The sequence below is a fragment of the Hordeum vulgare genome, chromosome 3H (assembly GCF_904849725.1).
Source record: "Hordeum vulgare subsp. vulgare chromosome 3H, MorexV3_pseudomolecules_assembly, whole genome shotgun sequence".
In the NCBI taxonomy this organism is placed as follows: domain Eukaryota; kingdom Viridiplantae; phylum Streptophyta; class Magnoliopsida; order Poales; family Poaceae; genus Hordeum; species Hordeum vulgare.
Window position 1 is genome coordinate 375,360,914 of NC_058520.1, and position 20,454 is coordinate 375,381,367.

The window sequence follows — 20,454 nt, forward strand, 5'->3', positions numbered from 1 at the left end:
AAGGGACATTCATCTTCGACAAAGATGGAAGGTGCCATGAAGACATTGATCTATAATACAGTCTATGGCATAAGGTTCAATCTTCAAGACTTATTCTTGTGCAACCTTCTGCTTATTGTATCAATCTCTTTGAACCAAATATTTTATGCACCATGGATCATGCGCTTCATCAAGGGTAGAACAAACACAAGGTATTTGTCCTCTGCTCACAATCATGTTGTGTTCCTCCCAGATGTGGAAGTCATTCATGAAGGCATTTACCTCTCCAAGAGAAAGGAACCCATTATTGAAGGCACAAGTGGCACAACTGACATTGAAGGGCTTCTATTTCCCACTGATCTTGGCAGGGCTAGGCTGATTGGATCAATTCTCCATCCACAGCCAAGTGCGACTGCCACTGAAGCCACTGCGAGCGCTCTGCCAACATAGACTAAACCGAGAAGGGAACATGCTATGACACATAGGGAACTTCTAGTCTCTCTTCACCAAAAGCACGATCGTACTAGAAGGCAAATGCAATCACTTGTGTCTGATATCAATCGCATTCTCAACCTCTCCACCAAGAACACATTTGTGGCCCATGAGGCTTGCTGGCGTTCCTGGAAGACATTGACAATGCTAGTCCTTGAGGATGATCTTTGTGAAGATGGCTTCGAGAAGAACTTCAGGTTCTGTGCTCCTCCTCCTTGCACAAAGAAGTGGGACAAGATGCCATCTCTCGAAGACAGTGACTAGTTCTTCAGCACCAACCATAAATGTCCAACTCGCTGATGATGAAGCTCAAGATACCACCTCTCCGCGAGCCACAACTGAGTGCCATGACAATGCAACATGCCCATCTGCACCGCCCAACATTGTCCTTGCTGCACTATCATCTTCAACTCAAGCCGAGGACATGTAGTGCCCAATGTCTTCACTCCTTTTGGTCATTCGATGACAAAGGGGGAGAAGCATTGGTTTGATAGTCTTCAAATGGGTTAATAGGGCTGGGTGGCTGCTATTTTTGTTAAGTTTACAACTCTCGTTTTGAACACTTGCTATTTTGGGTTGTAAAACTTAAGTCGTGATGGACGTCTGCACATTTTATGTTTACTTTACTTTTGGAGCTACTCTAAGTACTATCACATGCGCCCGAAGTCATTGAGCACACACTCATTTTTCATTATGCATTTCATTATCTTCGTAAAACCTCTAAAATGCATAGAGATCTCCACAAATTAAAACCTGCCATTTGCTTTTGCATTCAAAGCAAAATCTTCATAAGCACATCTTCAGGGGGAGCTCTATATATCTTGCAATCATAATCTACAAGTCATTATCTTCATATAATTTATTCCTGTTGAAAACTTCAATGAGCTTGTCATCAATCATCAAAAAGGGGGAGATTGTAAGTGCATCTAGTGCCACCCCTTGTTTGTTTTTGGAGTATTGAAGACAAAAGTGGTTGAGGGACTAATGTGTTTGTGAGATTTCACAGGTTAATACAGATAGAAGTACCTGGAGATTTGGTTTAACCGTCGAAGACGACCCTTAAAAATGACCGAAGACGTCGATGATAGCCGAATCCATTGGTGGTACGCGAAGATAATCGCTTGAAGATAATGAAATGCGAAGACGAAGTCTTTTGGTTGTTTTTTTCTTCTTTCCCGAGTCATAGGAACCACCATACTTTTAAGTGGGGTCGAGATGATCGAAATCAGAAGTTGACGTGATGCTCAACCCAAGATACCTATGTCTTCGAGTGAAGACAATGGGAGTAAATCTCTTCCAGATTTGGTTGAGTCAACATTGCTTGTAGCCTGTTGCCGCTTGAGTCTTTGAAATCCGATAGTTGGAACACGTGTCGATTGGTCACTGAACTAGGGCCATTTCGGTCATATCATGTTGGGTTGTCTGTTGGCTATAAATAGCCCACCCCTCCATCATAAGTTGGTGGCTGCTTAGAGTCAGGTACGACTGTTGTCGTTTTGAAGCAACCCACCTCGAAGACATTGAGAGAGAGCTATCTCGCGAGGATAAACCCAAACACCTAGAGCCAGAGTGTTTGAGCATCACCGAAGTCTTTCTGTTCTGAGTGAACCAAAGACTTGTTACACTTGAAGACTGTGATCTTCCAAACGGTTAGCCGTCGTGGTCTAGAGCATCCAAGAGTCATTGTGGATTGCCGAGTGACCAAGTTTGTACGGTTTTTGGAAGTCTTCCCTGAAGACTTATCTGAGTGATTGGGTGAGGTCTATGTGACCTTGGCTCAAGGGAACAAGGTGAAGACGAGGTCTTCTGAGTTGAATTTGAGCCTTCCTAACTAGACGTAGAGTTGTGAGAACTGGTCCAACAAATCTTGAGTCTTAGTGAAGCAACCGGTTCTATATTCCCACTCCTTTACTTACTATTGTGCATTGTGAAGCCATTGCTTGATTACTCTAGTGTGAAGACATTATTCCAATACATTCATTTGATCTGCATTTGTCTTTGTATTAGTGTAGTTTATCTTTGATACACTTGTGTTTGTATGATGACTATGTTGTGCATGTATGAATGTCTTTATAACGCTGCATCCCATGCCTAGATCCTTGACTGTTACTCCTTTCTGATCATGATTCGCTTCCGATCATTTTGAAGACATTTACTGTTTTGATTTTTTTCATAAAAATCATCTATTCACCTCCCTCTAGTCGATAATTAATACTTCAAGTCTGTTGAAGCATGCCCAGTACAATCGTCATTGGATGTGTGTGTGTATTTATATGAGTGAGTGTATGTTTAAACAAAAGATCATGTCCCTTTGATTTTGAAAAAGGGGAAACGTTTCTACCCGGTGCGCCGGTTGAACCATTGCGCCGGACGCACGCGGGCGTGATCCTTTCCCATCGCGCACCTCTGGGCAGATTCACATCGTTCCTTCAAGCAAGCGTGCCTCCCCTATCGGATCTCGTTCGCCGGTCGTCATGGAGTCGCTGGCCTTTTCTTCCCGTCAGCATAGGGGCGATCCCTTTCCTATTTCTCCTCCAACGAACAGGCCGCCGCCTCCCATGCCACCTTCTCAACAAATACCCGTTCTGCCGCATCGGGATGCCACCGGTGTTGGAGACGAAAAGCTATGACAGAGACGACGATGTTGCAACCGACGACGAAAAAAGCTTCAAGCGGCGATCGAAAATGCTACAAACGGCATTGTCGAAAGCTTCAACCAGAAACGACGGGAATCGAGGGCCACCCACCACACAACCGCGAAAGCTGCAACCGGTGATGATGAAAGCTTCAACCAGCGATATAAAAAGCTTCAACCAAGGATAGCGAAACACAAAAAGTTGCAATCGTTGACACAAAAGTTTTAACCATATGTTCGAAAAGCTTCAACCACAAACCGGGGAAAAAGACTGTCATTTTTGGGCACCGCTCTAAAAATAGCTTCAGCCGTTGTGAAAAAAACTTCAAGCGACATGGAAAAAGTTTCAACCAAAGTGAAAAAGCTTCAACCGGAGTTTAAAAAAGCTTCAACCGGAGGGACAAGCCTGTGCACGCACGAGCGTTGACGGCGACGAGCGGCGAGCGACCGGGGGGGGGGAGGGCATGAGGGTGCTGCGATGAGCGGCGACGATGGGGTGCTCGTGCGGCAGGAGGTCAGAGGCGCACGGGGCGGTGCGTCGACGCAGAGCGGGAACGAGATGCCAGATCTAACGGCCATTGGAGTCAGATTATACGCCTGCTGTCTGATCGACGGAAGCGTTCGCGCCGGTGCGTCGGCCCAGAGCGGTTTAAAAAAATTAATTTTTTTCAATGAGCCCTTGACCGGAAGACGACCTTGGTTCCGGGCGGTCCAGGTGGACCCTCTAGTTCTCGGTGGTTCGAGTTTTGTGTGTGGCTCGATCGCTTCCCGAGTCGGCCTCCCCGATCACGTCGCCTCCCTCCACCAACGACGGCGCTATGGCGAGGTGAGCCCAAACCCTCCGATTCGCTTCCGTCTTCGTGCTTCCGCCCTTTCCCCACCTTCCTTTTCAGCGGCATTGTGCTCATCCATCCGTACCTTGAAACCCTAGGTTCCTTGGGGACGGTGCCGTCAGTAGGCAGGCGGGTGGGCGGCCCGCTATGCGCACCAGCGAGGCCCCCGGTGGGTATGTGACGCCAGCTCCTCCATCCTTCACCGATTTTTGTTCCAAGGATTTTGCATGTGCTGCGCATAGCGAGCTGAACCGGAATATCCATGACCAATGTTTGAGTAGCTTCGGTATCTGAGATTATTTCCGCATGCTTGTCCGTTTGGATATTTCGGAAATGAACATTTATTCTATATGTTTCCACAGATGGAGATATGACGTTCTTATTGCCCAGTTGCTATATAGCTCCAGCGCCGCTGGAATCTATTGATTTTATATGCTTTCATGGCAATGAAAAGCTGCAGTCTGCATTTATGGTGCATACTATTATGTCTTGCGTCAGTGCTATTCTGTTATTCCAGATAGTAAAACTGACCGCATATCTGTAATATATATTGGAATGTCACATTCTTAGAAAATGGATTTGGCAGTTAAGCTGCGAGTTGCTTTGGGAATGCAAATGATGAGCAGTTAATCATTAAGTTTGATTGAACACATGTCAGTAGGTAGTTGGTACTCCCTCCGTCCCAAAATAAGTGTCTCAACTTTGTACTAGCTCTAGTATAAATTTGTACTAAGCTTGAGACAGTTATTTTGTGACGGAGGGAGTACCTCTTAAATGGTTGTGTGCGCATTGTGAATTACTTCCGCCAGTTTTTGTACAGGCTAATTAATCATGTGAGCTAGTCCAAATGGTACCAGTACTTCCATCTCGCTATAACCTGCATATCTGCATATATATGGCGGTGTTGAGAATATCGGAGAGGAAATTAATGTGAAATTGTTACCTTGGTAAGACTGTATCTTTCAGTCGGTGCATTAATCTTCATGCTTCAAGAAAGATCTTCGGTTATTATTGAAAAGATTAATAGATTATCCATGTTTTGATTGTGTGCATTATAGATTATGTTTTGTTCTACTTCAGCTAACAAAAATGAAAATTAAAGTAGCTCAGCTCCTTCATAGTTTAGTCCAGTCTTCAGCTGATCTAGTAAATGAAATTGATCAGCCGATCTAGTGAATGCAATTGATTGGCTGCACCTGTTCAGATATAATGCGCTAGTCCAATGCTCAGCAGATCTAGTGAATGAAATTGATCCAGTACACTAGATTTCTGTGCAAAATTTTCTTTGTATCCAAATGTCCGTTTACAAGGGTAAAAATACTGATGTATAAAATGTGATTTACAGGTGTTGTTTGCATGATTCCCAAATGGACCCTTAACATTTTTCTTTTTTGATTTCAGCAGGATTCACAAGGAAAGAGCTTGTAGGAATAGTGAACAGAACATAGAGAGCCTATTTCAGCAGCATGCAACAGGAGTAGGTTTGGCAACTTATCGGCGGGGGAGAGACAAGGCGGCCCGCCAGTTACAGCTAATAGCTATGGAGCCTCAGCCTGTTCAGAACAGAGATGACCACTTCGTTTGGCCTTGGATGGGTGTTTTGGTCAATGTGCCTACTGAACTGAAAAATGGGCGCCATGTTGGAGAAAGTGGAAACCGGCTGAAGGAGAAGCTCTCGTGCTTTTGCCCGCAGAAGGTTATTCCTTTGTGGAACTATAGAGGCCACACGGGGAATGCTATTGTTGAGTTTGGAAAAGACTGGACTGCCTTCAATAATGCTCTTGCCTTCGAAAATCACTTTGAGTCAGAAGGATATGGCAAACTGGACTGGAAGGCACACAGGCATCGACGACCGGGGATGTTTGGATGGGTTGCAAGGGCTGATGATCAGAAATATCCAGGGCCGATCGGGGATTATCTTCATAAAAATGGTGATCTGAAAACTATTGCAGATGTTGAGAATGAAGAAGCACGCAAAACAAACAAACTGGTAGCGAATTTAGCTAGCCAGATCGAGGTCAAGCGAAGGCATGTGGAAGAACTTGAATTTAAGTACAATGAGACTACCAGCTCACTTGACATGATAATGGAGCAAAAGGATCAGCTGCTCCGGGCATACAATGAAGGTTTGTGTTGACCTTTTGCTATCTATATCTTCCGCCATGTTCTAAATATCAGCATATGTGCATTCTCCTTTTAGCATGCTTGGAGCTCTGTCGTTTTAATGTCCTTTTGAACTTACTCCTTTTCCAGAAATACACAAGATGCAGCAACTTGCTCGTAGGCATTCACAGAAGATCATTGATGAGAATCAAAAGCTCCGTTCAGAACTCGAGTCCAAGATGCAGGACCTTGACTTAAGATCCAAGCAGCTTGATGAGCTAGCTGCGCGTAGTGAATCTGAAAGAAGGAACCTTGAGCACGAGAAGGAAAAGGTGTGTAATGTCCTGTTTCTATCATCGAATTTATCGCATACAGAACTATGGGACTATGTTTTCTCTCCCCTCTTCTTCGTTTCAGCGCTTCGTCAATCTTTACATAACAGTTTGTTTGGAGTCCCTAACATTGTATTTTGTATTGCCATCCAACATTGTCAATTAAATAACTAGTAATTGTGTATGTGCAATGCACGTTAATATTACTCAATATATTAATTGTATTTCACATTCATATTAGGAAGGATATAAATTGCATGTTAATATCAGGCAGGATATAATTACTTGGTTAATGCCGAGGTTGATGTTAGGCATGATTTTAATTAGTGGAGGTGCTAAACGTGTTTACTGTTAAACATGTTTAACGCTAAACACCAGAGCGACATAGACCGTTGGATAGATGCGGTTGAACGGGTAAGATTTTTAGATACAGTGCAGAGGGTTTAGCACTAGGGTGATTTTGGGTAAAATGCAGGGGCCATGTTCTTACTTCGTAGGAGGGGCTCTGTTTGGTGGACTATGCATATCACTTATGGGCTGTTGTGTGAACGCAGAACGGTGTTAAAACAAAGCACCTTAAGATGGCAACATTGGTGCAACAGAAGGCTGATGAAAATGTGCTCAAGCTTGTGGAAAAACACAAGGTTTGGGCCTACTATATCGTTTCACTTGAGTTAATTTGGATATAATTTATATAATTGTCTTACTGTGATGAAAATGGCAATATGCAGTTGGAGAAACAAGTCGCTCTAGATAAGATTATTAAGTTGGAGCAGCAACTGGATGCCAAGCAGAAGCTTGAGTTAGAGATAAAGCAGTTGCAGGGTAAATTGGAAATCATGAAGCATATGCCAGGTGAAGAAGACTCTGAATCGAAGAAAAGAATAGATGAACTTAGTGAGGAGTTACAAGACAAATATGATGAAATGGATGCAATGGAATCACTCTACCATGCTCTGCTTATCAAGGAACGGAAAAGCAATGATGAATTGCAAGATGCTCGGAGGAAGCTGATAGATGTGAGTTGGCTCATTGCTCTAGCTCTTGCACTTGTCCACTATGTTTGCATAACATCCAAACTCATTTTTGATCTGTTGCATACTCTGCAGGGTTTGCAGACTATTACAACTGGCCGAGCGAATATTGGCATTAAAAGAATGGGCGAGCTTGATCTTAAATCATTTGCAATTGCTTGCGGACGTAAATTGTCAAAAGAAGATGCAGAAGTTACTGCTGCCATTCTTTGTTCAAAGTGGGAGGCTGAGATAAAAAACCCAGAATGGCACCCTTTTAGGGTTGTCATGGTTAATGGGAAAAAAAGGGTAGGATTCCTTTTTCATTTTGTACACACTTTACTCTTTCTTAATACTCCCTCCGTCCCGTAATATAAGATGTTATTAGAACTAATAATTAGTATATTTGTTGTAATAACATCTTATATTATAGTAAGGAGGGAATAGCTTGTAATTTTGAGTCATATATATCACTCTGGACTTTCTTTTTGGAAACATTCCCCTGCTTCCCATTTAAGTTGCCACGTGCAGGCCTATTTAAGTTACCACGTGCGGGTTTTTCATTCGTCTTATGTTAAACAATCTCGTTTTCGTTGCATGATTCCTATTTAAGTTACCACTCGCAGGTTTTTCATTCGTCTTCTGTTAAACAATCTTGTTTTTCACTGCATGCTTCCTTTTAAGTTACCACTTGCAGGTTTTACAGTTAATCACTTTGCAGCTCAGTTAGAGCATCTCCAGACGCGCCCCCAACAGCCCCCCCCCCCAAGGCCCTTTTTTGTCGCCGGCGCGAGAAAAACGGCCCAGTCGCGCCCCCCAGTAGCCTGTTTTTCGCCGGTTGCCGAATTTGGCCCCGACGGTCCTAGGCCGAACCCGTCGCGCTGGGGGCGCCGGGGGAAACAATTTTGGCGCGAAACGCGTGTGGACCTACCGTGTCAGCGACTAGGCGCGCTCGTCGTCCTCATTGCCTCGTTTCCCATGGGAATCAATGCAAGGCTGCGCCGCCGGTCAGCCTTCCATTGATTCCTCACGGGCGGCGCAGTGAAGGCGCGGCGACATGCGTCCCGTGGACGCATGTCCCGTCCACTCCCACCACGTGTTCACACGGCTGCGATCCGCCCGCTGATATATAAGCCGCCCCTCCCCTCGCCGTTGACCACACACCTCTCGCCGCCGACGCCCTCTCCTCTTTTTGCCCCCTTTCGTCACCGGCGCCTCCTCTCTCTCTCTCCACCAATGGCCGAGCGCTACCCCGGCGACGGAGCGGTGGCCAACGGCTTCGGTCGCCGCCACCTGCACGAGTCCGAAGCCCGCCTCCTCTACGAGGCGGACTACCCGGCGCCACCGGACATGCGGGTGCCGGGCTCGTGGAGGCTGAGCGCCGGCGGGGTCTCGGTGCCACCTCCGCCCTCTGGAGCTGACCGACACACGGAGATCGCGCGCATCCGGTCGTCGTTGCCGGAGAACTCGAGGAATCAACCGAGGTACACTCCCGACAGCAACACGTTGTGGATGACGTACTTCAAATGCCGCGACGCCTACCAGCTCGCCGCCACCAACGACACTGACCCCCACGGCCGCTTCAACTCCGCGGGGCGCCGCCTATGGTGGGGCGTCCCCAGCTGCACGTTGGAGGCCGTCCCCGGGCACAGTGAGGGCGGCAATCGCCGTAGTTGGAATACCCGGCGCCATCCTCCTTCTCCCGCTGCCGCGGCAGTTCTTGGACGCCGAGGCGCATGGAGACGGCGTCTTCCGGCTCCCGCTCCTCTGGGTCGCCGGCGCTCCTCCCTGTCAAGCCGGAGCCACTCGAGACCCCGCTCGGGCGCACACGCACAACGGCGGCATCGTCATCAACGAGGGCGGCTCCTCCTCCTGCCTGGTCAAGCTGAAGACCGAGCCGGCGCTCCTCCCCGTCAAGCAGGAGCACCTGGACATGGCTGCTGACGACGAGATCGCCCTCAAATGGGCGCGGGACGACTACATCCGGGAGGAGATGGAGCGCCAGCGCCGTGCCCTTGAGGAGATCGCCGCTCGACGCCGCGGCCGCGAGGAGGGCGGCATCGTCATCCTCAACGGCAACGACGAGGAGGCGCCCGGGCCGTCCAACCCCGTCCGCCACGGCGACCCAGGGCAGGGGTGCAGCAAGGACGGCGACGGAGTGCAAAGCGACGACGAAGACGACTACACCAACTTCTACAAGCTTCTCAGCATGTAGAAGGCGGCGGCGGCGGGCGGCGGTTTAAATTTCTTTTTAAATTATGTTTTTAGTTCAATTTGTACAAATATCAATGAAAACGCTGAATTTCCTTCAAATTTGTATCATTTTTGGCCGAATTTAGGCCGAGTTTGATTAAAAAAAAAAGGTTGGGGGGAGGCTGGGAACCCGAGCCCCACGCCAATTTTTCTGCCGGCGCGCCCCCAGGCGGCGCTATTTCAAGCCCGGGGGGGGTGGGGGGGGGGTTGAATCTAGACATATACGTGGGCACCTAAGATATATACTGAAATGTGGTATCATACAAAAAGATTTGGTTCCTTAACTTTGTGGAGTGTTCAGCCTAGACCTTGTGCTAGTTTAATTCTGGGAAACAATTCTATTGTAAGAGTCCTGTAGGAACGGGGGGAGAGAGGAGTACGGGCGGGAGAGAGGAGTACCTCCAGCACAAGTGTTTTGTGTGTGGCGGCTGTCTCAGGAACGGGAGATGGCTGTGAGCCTCCTTTTAGGTTAGTCCCACTACATGGGCCTGGGCCCTAAGAGATAACTTGTATGGGTTGGGCCATACCGGTTCAACACTTCCCCTCAAGATGGGTGGTAGATATCTATCATTCCCATCTTGTCACATGCCAAGTTACAATCCTTTGTTCCCAGACCCTTTGTCAAACAATCTGCAAACTGTTGCCCAGAACTGACATGAGTAAGGCTGATGACCCCGGCATCAAGCTTCTCCTTAATGAAGAACCGATCAATTTCCACATGCTTTGTCCTATCATGTTGAACTGGGTTATTAGCGATGGCTATAGCTGACTGATTGTCACACCACACCTTCAAGGGCCCCTTCCTCAGAAGTTTCAACTCGCTCAGTAGGTACTTCACCCAGAGCATCTCACACAACCCTTGAGATAATGCTCTATACTCAGCTTCTGCTGTTGATCTAGACACAACCGGCTGTTTCTTGCTTCTCCATGATACCAAATTTCCTCCCACAAACACGCAGTAACCAAAAGTTGATCTTCTATCATCTTGACAACTGGCCCAGTCAGAGTCACTATAGCCATCCACCTCAAGATGTCCACTCTTCCCAAACCACAACCCTTTACCCAGAGTCCCCTTCAAGTATCTCAGGATTCTGTGCACAATATCAAGATGCCCACTTCTTGGTTCATGCATGTATCTGCTCACCACCCCCGTAGCATACGTAATGTCAGGCCTGGTATGACACAAGTACAACAACCTTCCAACCAGTTTCTGATACTCTTCCTTATTCACTAGCTCTCCTGATTGTGCTGTCACTTGGTGATTTTGTTCAATCGGAGTAGGGGCAGTACGACATCCCATCATGCCCACGTCACTCAAGAGATCCAAGGTGTATTTTCGTTGGCACAAAGAGATTCCCTTCTCTGTCCGAGCCACTTCAATGCCAAGAAAGTATTTTAGGTTACCCAAATCCTTTACCTCAAACTCCTTGCTCAAACAACCCTTCAATCTCTCTATTTCCTCCTCATCATCTCCAGTGATGATAATGTCATCCACATAAACAGCAAGAATGGTGATCTTCCGATCAGAGTGCTTGTAGAACATCGTGTGGTCACCGTTACACTGACCATACCCCATACCACGGACAACACGTCTGAACCTATCAAACCAGGCCCTTGGTGATTGCTTCAGTCCATACAAGGATTTCTTCAGCCTGCATACCTTCCCCGTAGTCTCTGAAGTACCAAAACCTGGTGGTATTTCCATGTACACTTCTTCTTGCAACTCACCATGCAAGAAGGCATTCTTGACATCTAATTGATGCAACTTCCACCCAAAGTTTGCAGCACAGGAGACCGATATCCTTATTGTGTTCATCTTTGCCACGGGAGCAAACGTCTCATCATAGTCAATTCCATAAGTTTGACTATATCCTCTGGCGACCAATCTGGCCTTATACTGTTCCACCTTCCCTTCAGGATTCTGCTTCACTGTATAGATCCACTTACAACTCACTGCTTTCTTTTCTGCCGGCAATGTGGTTAGCACCCATGTCTTGTTTTTCCTTAGTGCTTCCAACTCTTCTATCATCGCTTCACGCCACCTCGGATCTTGCTTTGCAGCCTTCCAATCCTTTGGAATTGACACAGTTTGAAGGGAGGCAACAAACGCCTTATATGTGGGTGACAAAGCCTTATAAGACACAAAATTGCCAATATCAAGATCATCACAAGCATCATCCTTCGGTAGAGCCTTCCTTGCTACTTCACCCTTTCTTGCCGCTTCACGTGTAGCCTTTCGCAATGCAATGGGCAGCTCCACTGTGACAGATGAGCTCGTCTCACTATCTTGCTGCTCCCCCTGCACTCTTGCCTCATTGCCTTGTTGCTCCCCCTGCACTCTTGCCTCACTGCCTTGCTGCTCCCCTTGCACGTGTGGTTGCCGTCGAGAGTACCCTAGGGTGTTCGTCTGCCATCGATCCCGAACAGGAACCCGAAGAGCACCAATCTTAAGTGTATCGACGGTTGGCTCGACAGGAACCTGCACATCATCATCAGTGAGAGTACTAACCGGAATTGTTCCCACTATTGGTTGGACCTGAACTTGCACATCATTAGCAGTGTTATTGCCCACAGAATCACCCTGAGTATGAGACACATCCTTCTCCCCCTCTTGACCATCGTGCACATGATGTAGGTGGTCAAGCTCTGCAAATAGCAGACTGAGATCAGTCGACGTACCATAGAATGGCTCGGACTCCCTGAAGGTAACATCCATACTCACGAACCTGCGTTTTTCAGAGGGAGACCAACATTTATACCCCTGCTGACTAGAAGAGTATCCCAGGAAGACACACTTCACTGCTCGAGGATCAAGCTTTCCAACAGATGGTCGGTGATCACGAACAAAGCAAGTACTGCCAAACAACTTTGGGGAAACAACAAACTTATTATCTCCAATGAGCAACTCAGACGGAGATTTCATACCTAATATCCTGGAAGGTGTCCGGTTGATCAGGTACGTGGCTGTCATAACTGCTTCATCCCATAAGAACTTAGGCACATTCATGGTAAACATTAATGACCGAGCAACCTCAAGAATATGACGATTCTTCCTTTCGGCCACTCCATTCTGAGGTGGGGTGTCCGGACATGAAGTTTGATGAAGAATCCCTTGGTTAGCCATGAAATCCCCAAAAATATTGTTCACATACTCTGTACCATTGTCAGTCCTGAGCACGTTGACCTGCACCTGAAATTGGTTCTTTACAAGAGCATGGAAGTTCTAAAAACAGCTAAACACCTCATCCTTGTGAAGCATCAAGTAAATCCAAGTCATACGAGAATAGCAGTCAATAAAGGTAACAAAATACTTCTTTCCATTCATTGACACTACTGGGCTAGTCCATACATCCGAATGAATGAGCATAAAAGGAGATATGCTCCTAAGCCCCTTACTCACATATGAGGCTCGTGTGTGTTTTGCATATTCGCAAGCATCACATGTCAACTTGCCCTTGCCTATTCCACACATAACATCCGGAAAGATTCTACTCATCTTATCAAAAGATACATGACCCATTCTACAATGATGGATCATCACCTGCTTCTCCTTGTCCTCCATGGTCGCAGCACACACCAAGTCCGGTTGCACCTCCTGGTCCATGTACCAGAGCCCCCTACGCCTGGTGCCAGTCCCAACCGTCTGGCTCGTCTGTCGCTCCTGAATCAAGCAACCGAACTTGCCAAGGATCACACGACAGTCTATTTGATCAATGGGAGCACTGAAAGAGACCAAATTGCCAGGAAAAGCTGGCACATGCAAAACTGACGATAATGAAATGGCTGAAGTGCATTTGACTGTGCCAACCCCTACGACAGGCTGATTGGTACCATCGGCAGTTTGTATAGTGCCCTTGTGAGTAGGAGCATGCTTATGGTAAGACTCAAACACACAGGAATTACCCACAACATGCTTAGATGCTCCAGAGTCTAAGACCCACTCTAAAGCACTCTCATTAGGAGGAAGACATGCCTTCATCGAATTACCTTCATCAGTGGAGGCCCAGTGAGCAAAGTCTCCATAGGCAGCCTCATCAACTCCCTTGCCCTGTGACGTCCCAGTGTCCTCTTCAACTACCATATGCGCCCTGCCCCCTGAGTTTCCTGAGTAGCCACCTCTGCCCCTAGAAAGTTGACCCCCTGAGTTCCATGGATACCCTCTGCCTCGAGCATACCTTCCTCTGCCAGTGCCCCCTCTGTTGTATCCCCTGCCTCTACCACGAGTTGGACATTCCCTCTTCCAATGACCTACCTCCCCACAAATATGACATTTGTTGGGATCTCCCCACTCCATGCGCTCAGTGACTGCAAATGTCGAAGCCGGCACAAACTTCACGTTTGCATACGCAAGAGATAGCCTCACCTCCTCTTGAGACATTGCTCCAATAGTCTCCTCAATAGTTGGCAGGAGAGGTTGGTGCAACAGGGAAGCCCCCCTGCCATGAAAGCAACCTCTGAGGCCTTCCAACAGTTTCAGCACGCGCCTGCGTGCAATCCACTTGCGCCCTGACTCGATGCACGCCGCATCATAGAGTTCCAGAGGATCACAGTTATCCTGCTCTGCCCACAAAGCCTGCAGCTCTGCTACATATGCCATCACTGACATGTCATCGCCTTGGCGCAGCCGACTGATCTTCCCCTTAATCTGAGCAATTAGCATGAAATTACCCTTGCCTAAGTATTGGGTGGATAGAGTCTTTCATATCTCGGCGGACGTGGATAGTCCCTCCACAGAGCGACCAATGGAGGGCACCACTGAGTTCAACAACCAGCCAACAAGCACAGAGTTTATGACCTTCCACCGCTTTCCCTCTGCGGTAGTCTTGTCTCTGGGTTCATCAACCGCACCCAATAAGTGCCCATCAAGTTCCTTCTGTTCCACAGCCAGCAATGCCCTTCTGGACCAGCTCAAATAATTTGTGGCCCTCTCTAGCTTCATGTCCAGGGGTGACATTTCGAGCTTCTGAGCCACTTCCTGTCGAGGAACGATGGCCCCAGAGTTGGAGTTGGACTCCGCGAGGATCTTAGCGAGCTTCTCGAAAGCCTCAGCAAGCGCATTTGGTTCAGCCATCTCCGATCCGGTAAACAGCAGCAGCAGCCCTCAGCAGCACAGCCCTACAGCTGCACGGTTGGTCCCTTTACGCCCCCTGGCTAGCAGCAGCACCCAGCAACTCAGCAGCTCCAAGTGCAAGCAGCAACCGCAGCCTCTTCCTCCAGCAGCAGTTCTCTCCCTTCTTCCTCTGCAAACAACAGCAGTTCTCTTCCTCCTTCCTCTGCAAACAGCAGCAGTTCTCTTCCTCCTTCCTCTGCAAACAGCAGCAGTTCCAGAGGATCTTGGCCTCCAACAGCAGCCAACCCCCGCAGCAGTTCTCCAGCTCCCGGTCCCCTGCAGACACACGCACACACAGCAGCACAACAAGGAGCTGCCCTTCTCCACTACCCTTCTCCTCTTCTCCTCCCGCAGCACCACAGCCCGTTGGAGACCAAGCCGCTCCTCAGCTTCCTCCTCCTGCCGCGCAGCACAGCAGCTCCACCTCTCCTTCTTCCTCTGCCGCGCAGCACAGCAGCTCCACCTCTCCTTCCTCTCCAACGAGCCGCACCTCCTGCGCAGCCACGCCGCGCCTCCCAGATCCGCCGCTGCCTCGCCGGACGCCGCCCAGATCCGCCGCCACCTCGCCGGACGTCGCCGTCGTCTTCTCAGGCCCCGCCGTCGCTGGCCTCTGATACCATGTAGGAACGGGGGGAGAGAAGAGTACGGGAGGGAGAGAGGAGTACCTCCAGCACAAGTGTTTTGTGTGTGGCGGCTGTCTCAGGAACGGGAGATGGCTGGGAGCCTCCTTTTAGGTTAGTCCCACTACATGGGCCTGGGCCCTAAGAGATAACTTGTATGGGCTGGGCCATACCGGTTCAACAAGTCCTTATGTTAACTTTAGATGCTCTTGATTGAGATTTATGCAATATTATTGAATAATAGCGATGTGCTTTCCACTGAAGACTTGGTTTCTTGCACTTGTCGGTTTCCTCTGAAGCTCCTGGTAACTTGTATACCAGTTATCTTTAATTCGTTGATTGTGGTTGTGGCAACAGAGTGCATCTAGCATTTACTGGTGGAGTTATGTATGGAGCCATCAAAGATTTTATTGATAGAAAGCTTACCGTATGCACATGGAATCTCCTGATATATCTCAAGTTTGAACCCGTGTTCAAGTTGTTTGCCTGCTAATTACTCCCCTCATTTAAAAGCCTATGGCATTTTGCCAATTAAATTGGGCAAGTAAATTGTATTCTCTGACTGGGACTACCTCTTATTGTTAAGTGCTGATTTTCAGTTCAGCGCTGGATAAAGGGGGTATATCTTAGGTCTTGGCTGTTGATACATAGGAAATGATAATGGTGTCTGAAGCCATAGAACGGTGTACTAAAGACATAGAAAGCTGCTCCTGTGCTGCAGTTTCTGCAACTTTTGTGTTACCATGCAGTGAAGTACTAGTTGTGTGCGTCTTGAGTCCATGACAAGGTGCATAAACAATTTTTGGTTCGAAATGTCGGACTGTGACGTGGCTCAGACAGCATTTGGAGAGTCGTCTGTGAATAATAGTATGCTAAATCAGCAGCATATTTGTGGAATCCAAATTTCCTAGCTTTATGTAATCTGTTCATCTAGACATATTATATTGGTTATCTCACATGGCGTGTGCTTTGGTGTAGGAGCTTGTCTGTGAGGATAATGAGAAGCTTCAGACTCTAAAAGAAGAGCATGGCGAAGAAGTTTATGGTTTGGTGACAAAGGCGCTGGTTGAAGTTAACGAGTACAACCCCCGTGGCCGCTATGCCGTACCGGAGCTGTGGAACTACAAGGAGGGCCGGAAAGCAACACTGAAAGAGGCTCTGCAGTACGTCCTGAAACAGTGGCGGACACACAAGAGGAAGCGATGAACTCCCACTGACCTATACATGAATTTGCTGTTTATTTAGCATTTACTACAAGTTACTCCCTCCGTTCCTAAATATAAGTCTTTCTAGAGATTCTACTAAAGGACTACATACGGATGTATGTAGACATACTTTAGAATATATATTCACTCATTTTGCTTCGTATGTAGTCACCTAGTGAAATCTTTTAAAAGACTTATATTTAGGAACGGAGGGAGGAACGGAGGGAGTAGATAAGAGCTGTACGTGTGGCTCTCAATGGTGAGACTTGTAGAATGTTCAGCTGTCACGGTCGTCTAGTTGTCCGAGTTTAGCTGGGATTATGACACGCAAGCGGGGAGATTCCAATTTTCCAGGGTTTTGGGCCAGGTGTAAGTAAATGATGCCTGAAGCAACACCTGAAAACGTTGTGCAGGAGACAAAAAGATCTCGGAACGCTGCTCCAGTTGCAAGTCCGCGATGATGAATTCCTACCATAAGATCAAACAAGTCTGTAGATTGAATTGCTAGTGCCTCTTATTTTGGATTTGAATTGAGTTGTGTTGAAGGTATGTGCTTGTTTCGCGAATAAACTTGTTGCACACTTGTATGTGAAAAATATGAAAAACTGCAGGTAGCACGAGGATTCAACTCGACTGGGCACATTTTTTTTTTCACGATGAGTTTATCACTCCGGCGACACCGATGACTTTTCGATTAGAATAGGGTTACACCAAGGGTCAGCTTTGAGCCCTTATCTTTTTGATTTGGTGATGGATGAGGTCACAAGGGATATACAAGGAGATATCTCATGGTGTATGCTCTTTGCGGATGATGTGGTGCTAGTCGATGATAGCCGAACGGGGGTTAATAGAAAGTTAGAGTTATGGAGGCGGACTCTAGAATCGAAAGGTTTTAGGCTTAGTAGAACTAAAACTAAATACATGAGGTGCAGTTTTAGTGCTACTAGGCACGAGGATGGAGAGGTTAACCTTGGTGGGCAGGTGGTACCGGAGAGAGACACGTTTCGATATTTGGGGTCCATGTTGCAGAAGGATGGCGATATCGATGAAGACGTGGGCCACCGAATCAATGCTGGGTGGATGAAGTGGCGCCAAGCTTCTGGCGTACTCTGTGACAAGAGAGTGCCACAAAAGCTAAAAGGCAGGTTTTATAGGACAGCTATCCGACCTGCGATGTTGTATGGCGCGGAGTGTTGGCCAACCAAGAGACGACATATCCAACAGTTAGGTGTAGGAGAGATGCGCATGTTGAGATGGATATGTGGCCACACAAGGAAGGATCGGGTACGGAATGACGATATACGAGAGAGACTTGGGGTAGCACCGATTGAAGAGAAGTTGGTGCAACATCGTCTCAGATGGTTTGAACATATTCAACGGAAGCCACCGGAAGCGCCGGTGCATAGCAGACGGATAAAGCGTGTTGAGAATGTTAAGAGGGGTCGTGGTAGACCAAACTTGACATGGGAGGAGTTCGTTAAGAGAGACCTGAAGGTTTGGAATATCGACAAAGACTTAGCCATGGATAGGGGTGCGTGGAAGTTAGCTATCCACGTTCGAGAGCCATGACTTGGCTTCGAGATCTTATGGGTTTCAACTCTAGCCTATCCCAACTTGTTTGGGACTGAAAGGCTTGGTTGTTGTTGTTGTTGAGTTTATCACTCTGGGTCACAAACACACACGTACTTCCCTGGACTGTCTATCTCTCATTCCTTATGGGACGCTCCTTCTATAATTTTTCTTATTGAGAATGATGCCTTAATCCTGCCTCTTTTTTATGAGGAGATTTGGAAGGTTATTAAGTCTGCTAATCCTAGGCCTTGTTGGTTTTTCCATCCTTTTTTTAAATATTCTAGCCACAGCTTAAGGCCCTCGTTTGTAGCATCATTCAAGGGTACTGTCTTGGGATGGTGAATATCTCTCGCCTAAACTATGCTCTTATCTCCCTCATCCCCAAGGTCAAGGGCTCTCGCCTAAACTATGCTCTTATCTCCCTCATCCCCAAGGTCAAGGGCGCGGAGCTGATCTCTCTATTTAGGTCGATTGCCCTTATCAATAATATGGCGGAATTTCTTGTCCAAGGCTTTGCCACGCGTCTGTCTCCTGTTGCGCATCATACGCTTAGCCCTTTCCAATCTGCCTTCGTTAAAGGAAGAATTATCCTTGATGGGATTCTTTGCCTTCACGAGATTGTCCATGATCTTAAGTCCTGCAGTTCGAAAGTGGTGATCCTAAAGTTGGACTTCGAAAAAGCTTACGACTCGGTCAGTTGGCCTAGACAGATTTTGCTCGCCAAAGGCTTTGACGGGGCTTATGTGCATCGGATTATGCAGTTGGTTTCGGGTGGGCACACGGCGATTTCGGTCAATGATCAAGTTAGTTCTTTTTTGCCAATGGCAGGGGCTGAGGCAAGGGGATGCGACGTCCCCGATCCTTTTTAATTTTGTTGCCAATGCCTTATCGCGTATTCTGTCTAGGGCTGCTGCTTCTGGCCACATCTCTTCGGTAATATCTCATCACATCCCCCATGGGGTCACCCACCTTCAGTATGCGGACGATACCATTATCACGGTGGAGCTTAATGCTTCCTACCTTGCTCATCTTAAGTTCATCCTGTTATGCTTTGAAGCCTTGTCGGGGCTCAAATCAACTTTGCGAAGAGTGAGGTCATTATCGCTGGTGTTGATGATGTGGAGGCTTTACGAGTGGCGCACCTCCTAAACTGTAGCCTGGGTTCCTTTCCTTTTAAATACTTGGGCCTTCCGATTGCCCCGATAAGCTTTGTGCCAAGGAGTTCGCGCCTATTGTGACCAAGGTTGGTAATCGGGTGTTGTCGTGGAGGGGTAGATATAATACCAACGTCAGGAAAGTGGCCTTGACTAATTCTTGTCTCTCCTCCCTACCCATGTTCATTATGGGCTTCTACCTTCTTTCTTCGGGTACGCATGATGGTTTTGACAAGCATATAGGTGCTTTCTATTGGAATTCCGTGGATAATAAGCGTAAGTATCGGTTGGTCAAATGGAACATCATTTGTAGGCCCAAAAACGTGGGAGGGTTGGGCATCATTAGTACAGCGGTGGTGAACAAATGTCTTATGATTAAGTGGTGGTGGAAAATCATGTCCTCGGGCTGGAACTCCCTTTGGTTCTCTATTCTCAAGGCGAAATACTTCCCCTCCTCTAATCCTATGTTCGCCTCCCCTAAGGGGGATCGCAATTCTGGAAGGATTTGGTTAAGATTCGTCCTCTTTTCAAGGACCATGTCAAATTTTTGGTGGGTAATGGCGCCTCGTCTCGTTTTTGGCTTGACTGGTGGTGTGGGGATTCTACTCTCTCGGTGGCTTTCCCCATGTTGTTTTCCTTCTGTCCTAAGCCTAAGATATCCATCGCGGAGCTTCCGGGTGATAATTGGGACTTGGCCTTCCGACGATCGTTGTCTCCTGAAGAGTTGGTTCAATGACAGCGTCTTGCTGCCCTTTTTTCCCACGCTCTCCGAAGCGGAGGACTCGGTGGTCTTGCCACACTCTGCTTCAGGTCGCTTCTCTATGTATGTCCCTTTATTCCAAGCTTATTGCTGGTACTCTTACGAATAATTTTTGTCAGATTTGGCATTCGCGTATTCCTCCTAAGATTAAAATCTTCATGTGGCAAGCTTTCAGGGGCCGCCTCCCGGCGGCTGATCAGATCCGGAAACGCAATGGCCCGGCTTCGGACCGTTGTGTCCTATGTGATGCTTTGGAGGATACCAATCATATCTTTTTCAACTGTGTCTTGGCTAAACTGATCTGGTGCTGCTTTTGATCTTGGATGCAAGTGTCTTGGGCTCTGACTTCTTTTTTTGAGCTCCGGACCCTCGCCATCCCTCTAGTCGGTGTTA

At 47.5% G+C, this 20,454-nt stretch overlaps 1 protein-coding gene across 4 annotated transcripts; it reads left to right on the forward strand.

Annotated features, from left to right (window-relative positions):
• Positions 1-3,821: 3,821 nt before the first annotated feature.
• LOC123443902 (factor of DNA methylation 1-like) lies at positions 3,822-17,124 on the forward strand. Of its 4 annotated transcripts, none has more exons than XM_045120454.1 (8): positions 3,822-3,932; positions 4,038-4,112; positions 5,344-6,065; positions 6,193-6,374; positions 6,929-7,018; positions 7,106-7,393; positions 7,484-7,696; positions 16,349-17,124. In XM_045120454.1, the coding sequence occupies exons 1-8, from the start codon at positions 3,925-3,927 to the stop codon at positions 16,574-16,576; spliced, it is 1,806 nt and encodes a 601-aa protein (XP_044976389.1). In that variant the 5' UTR covers positions 3,822-3,924; the 3' UTR covers positions 16,577-17,124. The 4 variants fall into 4 exon arrangements, with proteins under 4 accessions (XP_044976389.1, XP_044976388.1, XP_044976391.1 ...); XM_045120453.1 differs by having other exon boundaries at positions 5,341-6,065; positions 16,349-16,734; XM_045120456.1 differs by lacking the exon at positions 4,038-4,112 and having other exon boundaries at positions 3,852-3,932; positions 16,349-16,704.
• The last annotated feature ends 3,330 nt before the right edge of the window (positions 17,125-20,454 follow it).

Excerpts from the sequence above, each read along its gene's own strand:
- LOC123443902 (XM_045120453.1), top strand. Across the intron at positions 6,375-6,928 it reads TTGAGCACGAGAAGGAAAAG|AACGGTGTTAAAACAAAGCA; the intron begins GTGTGTAATGTC and ends GTGTGAACGCAG. Across the intron at positions 7,697-16,348 it reads TGGTTAATGGGAAAAAAAGG|GAGCTTGTCTGTGAGGATAA; the intron begins GTAGGATTCCTT and ends GCTTTGGTGTAG.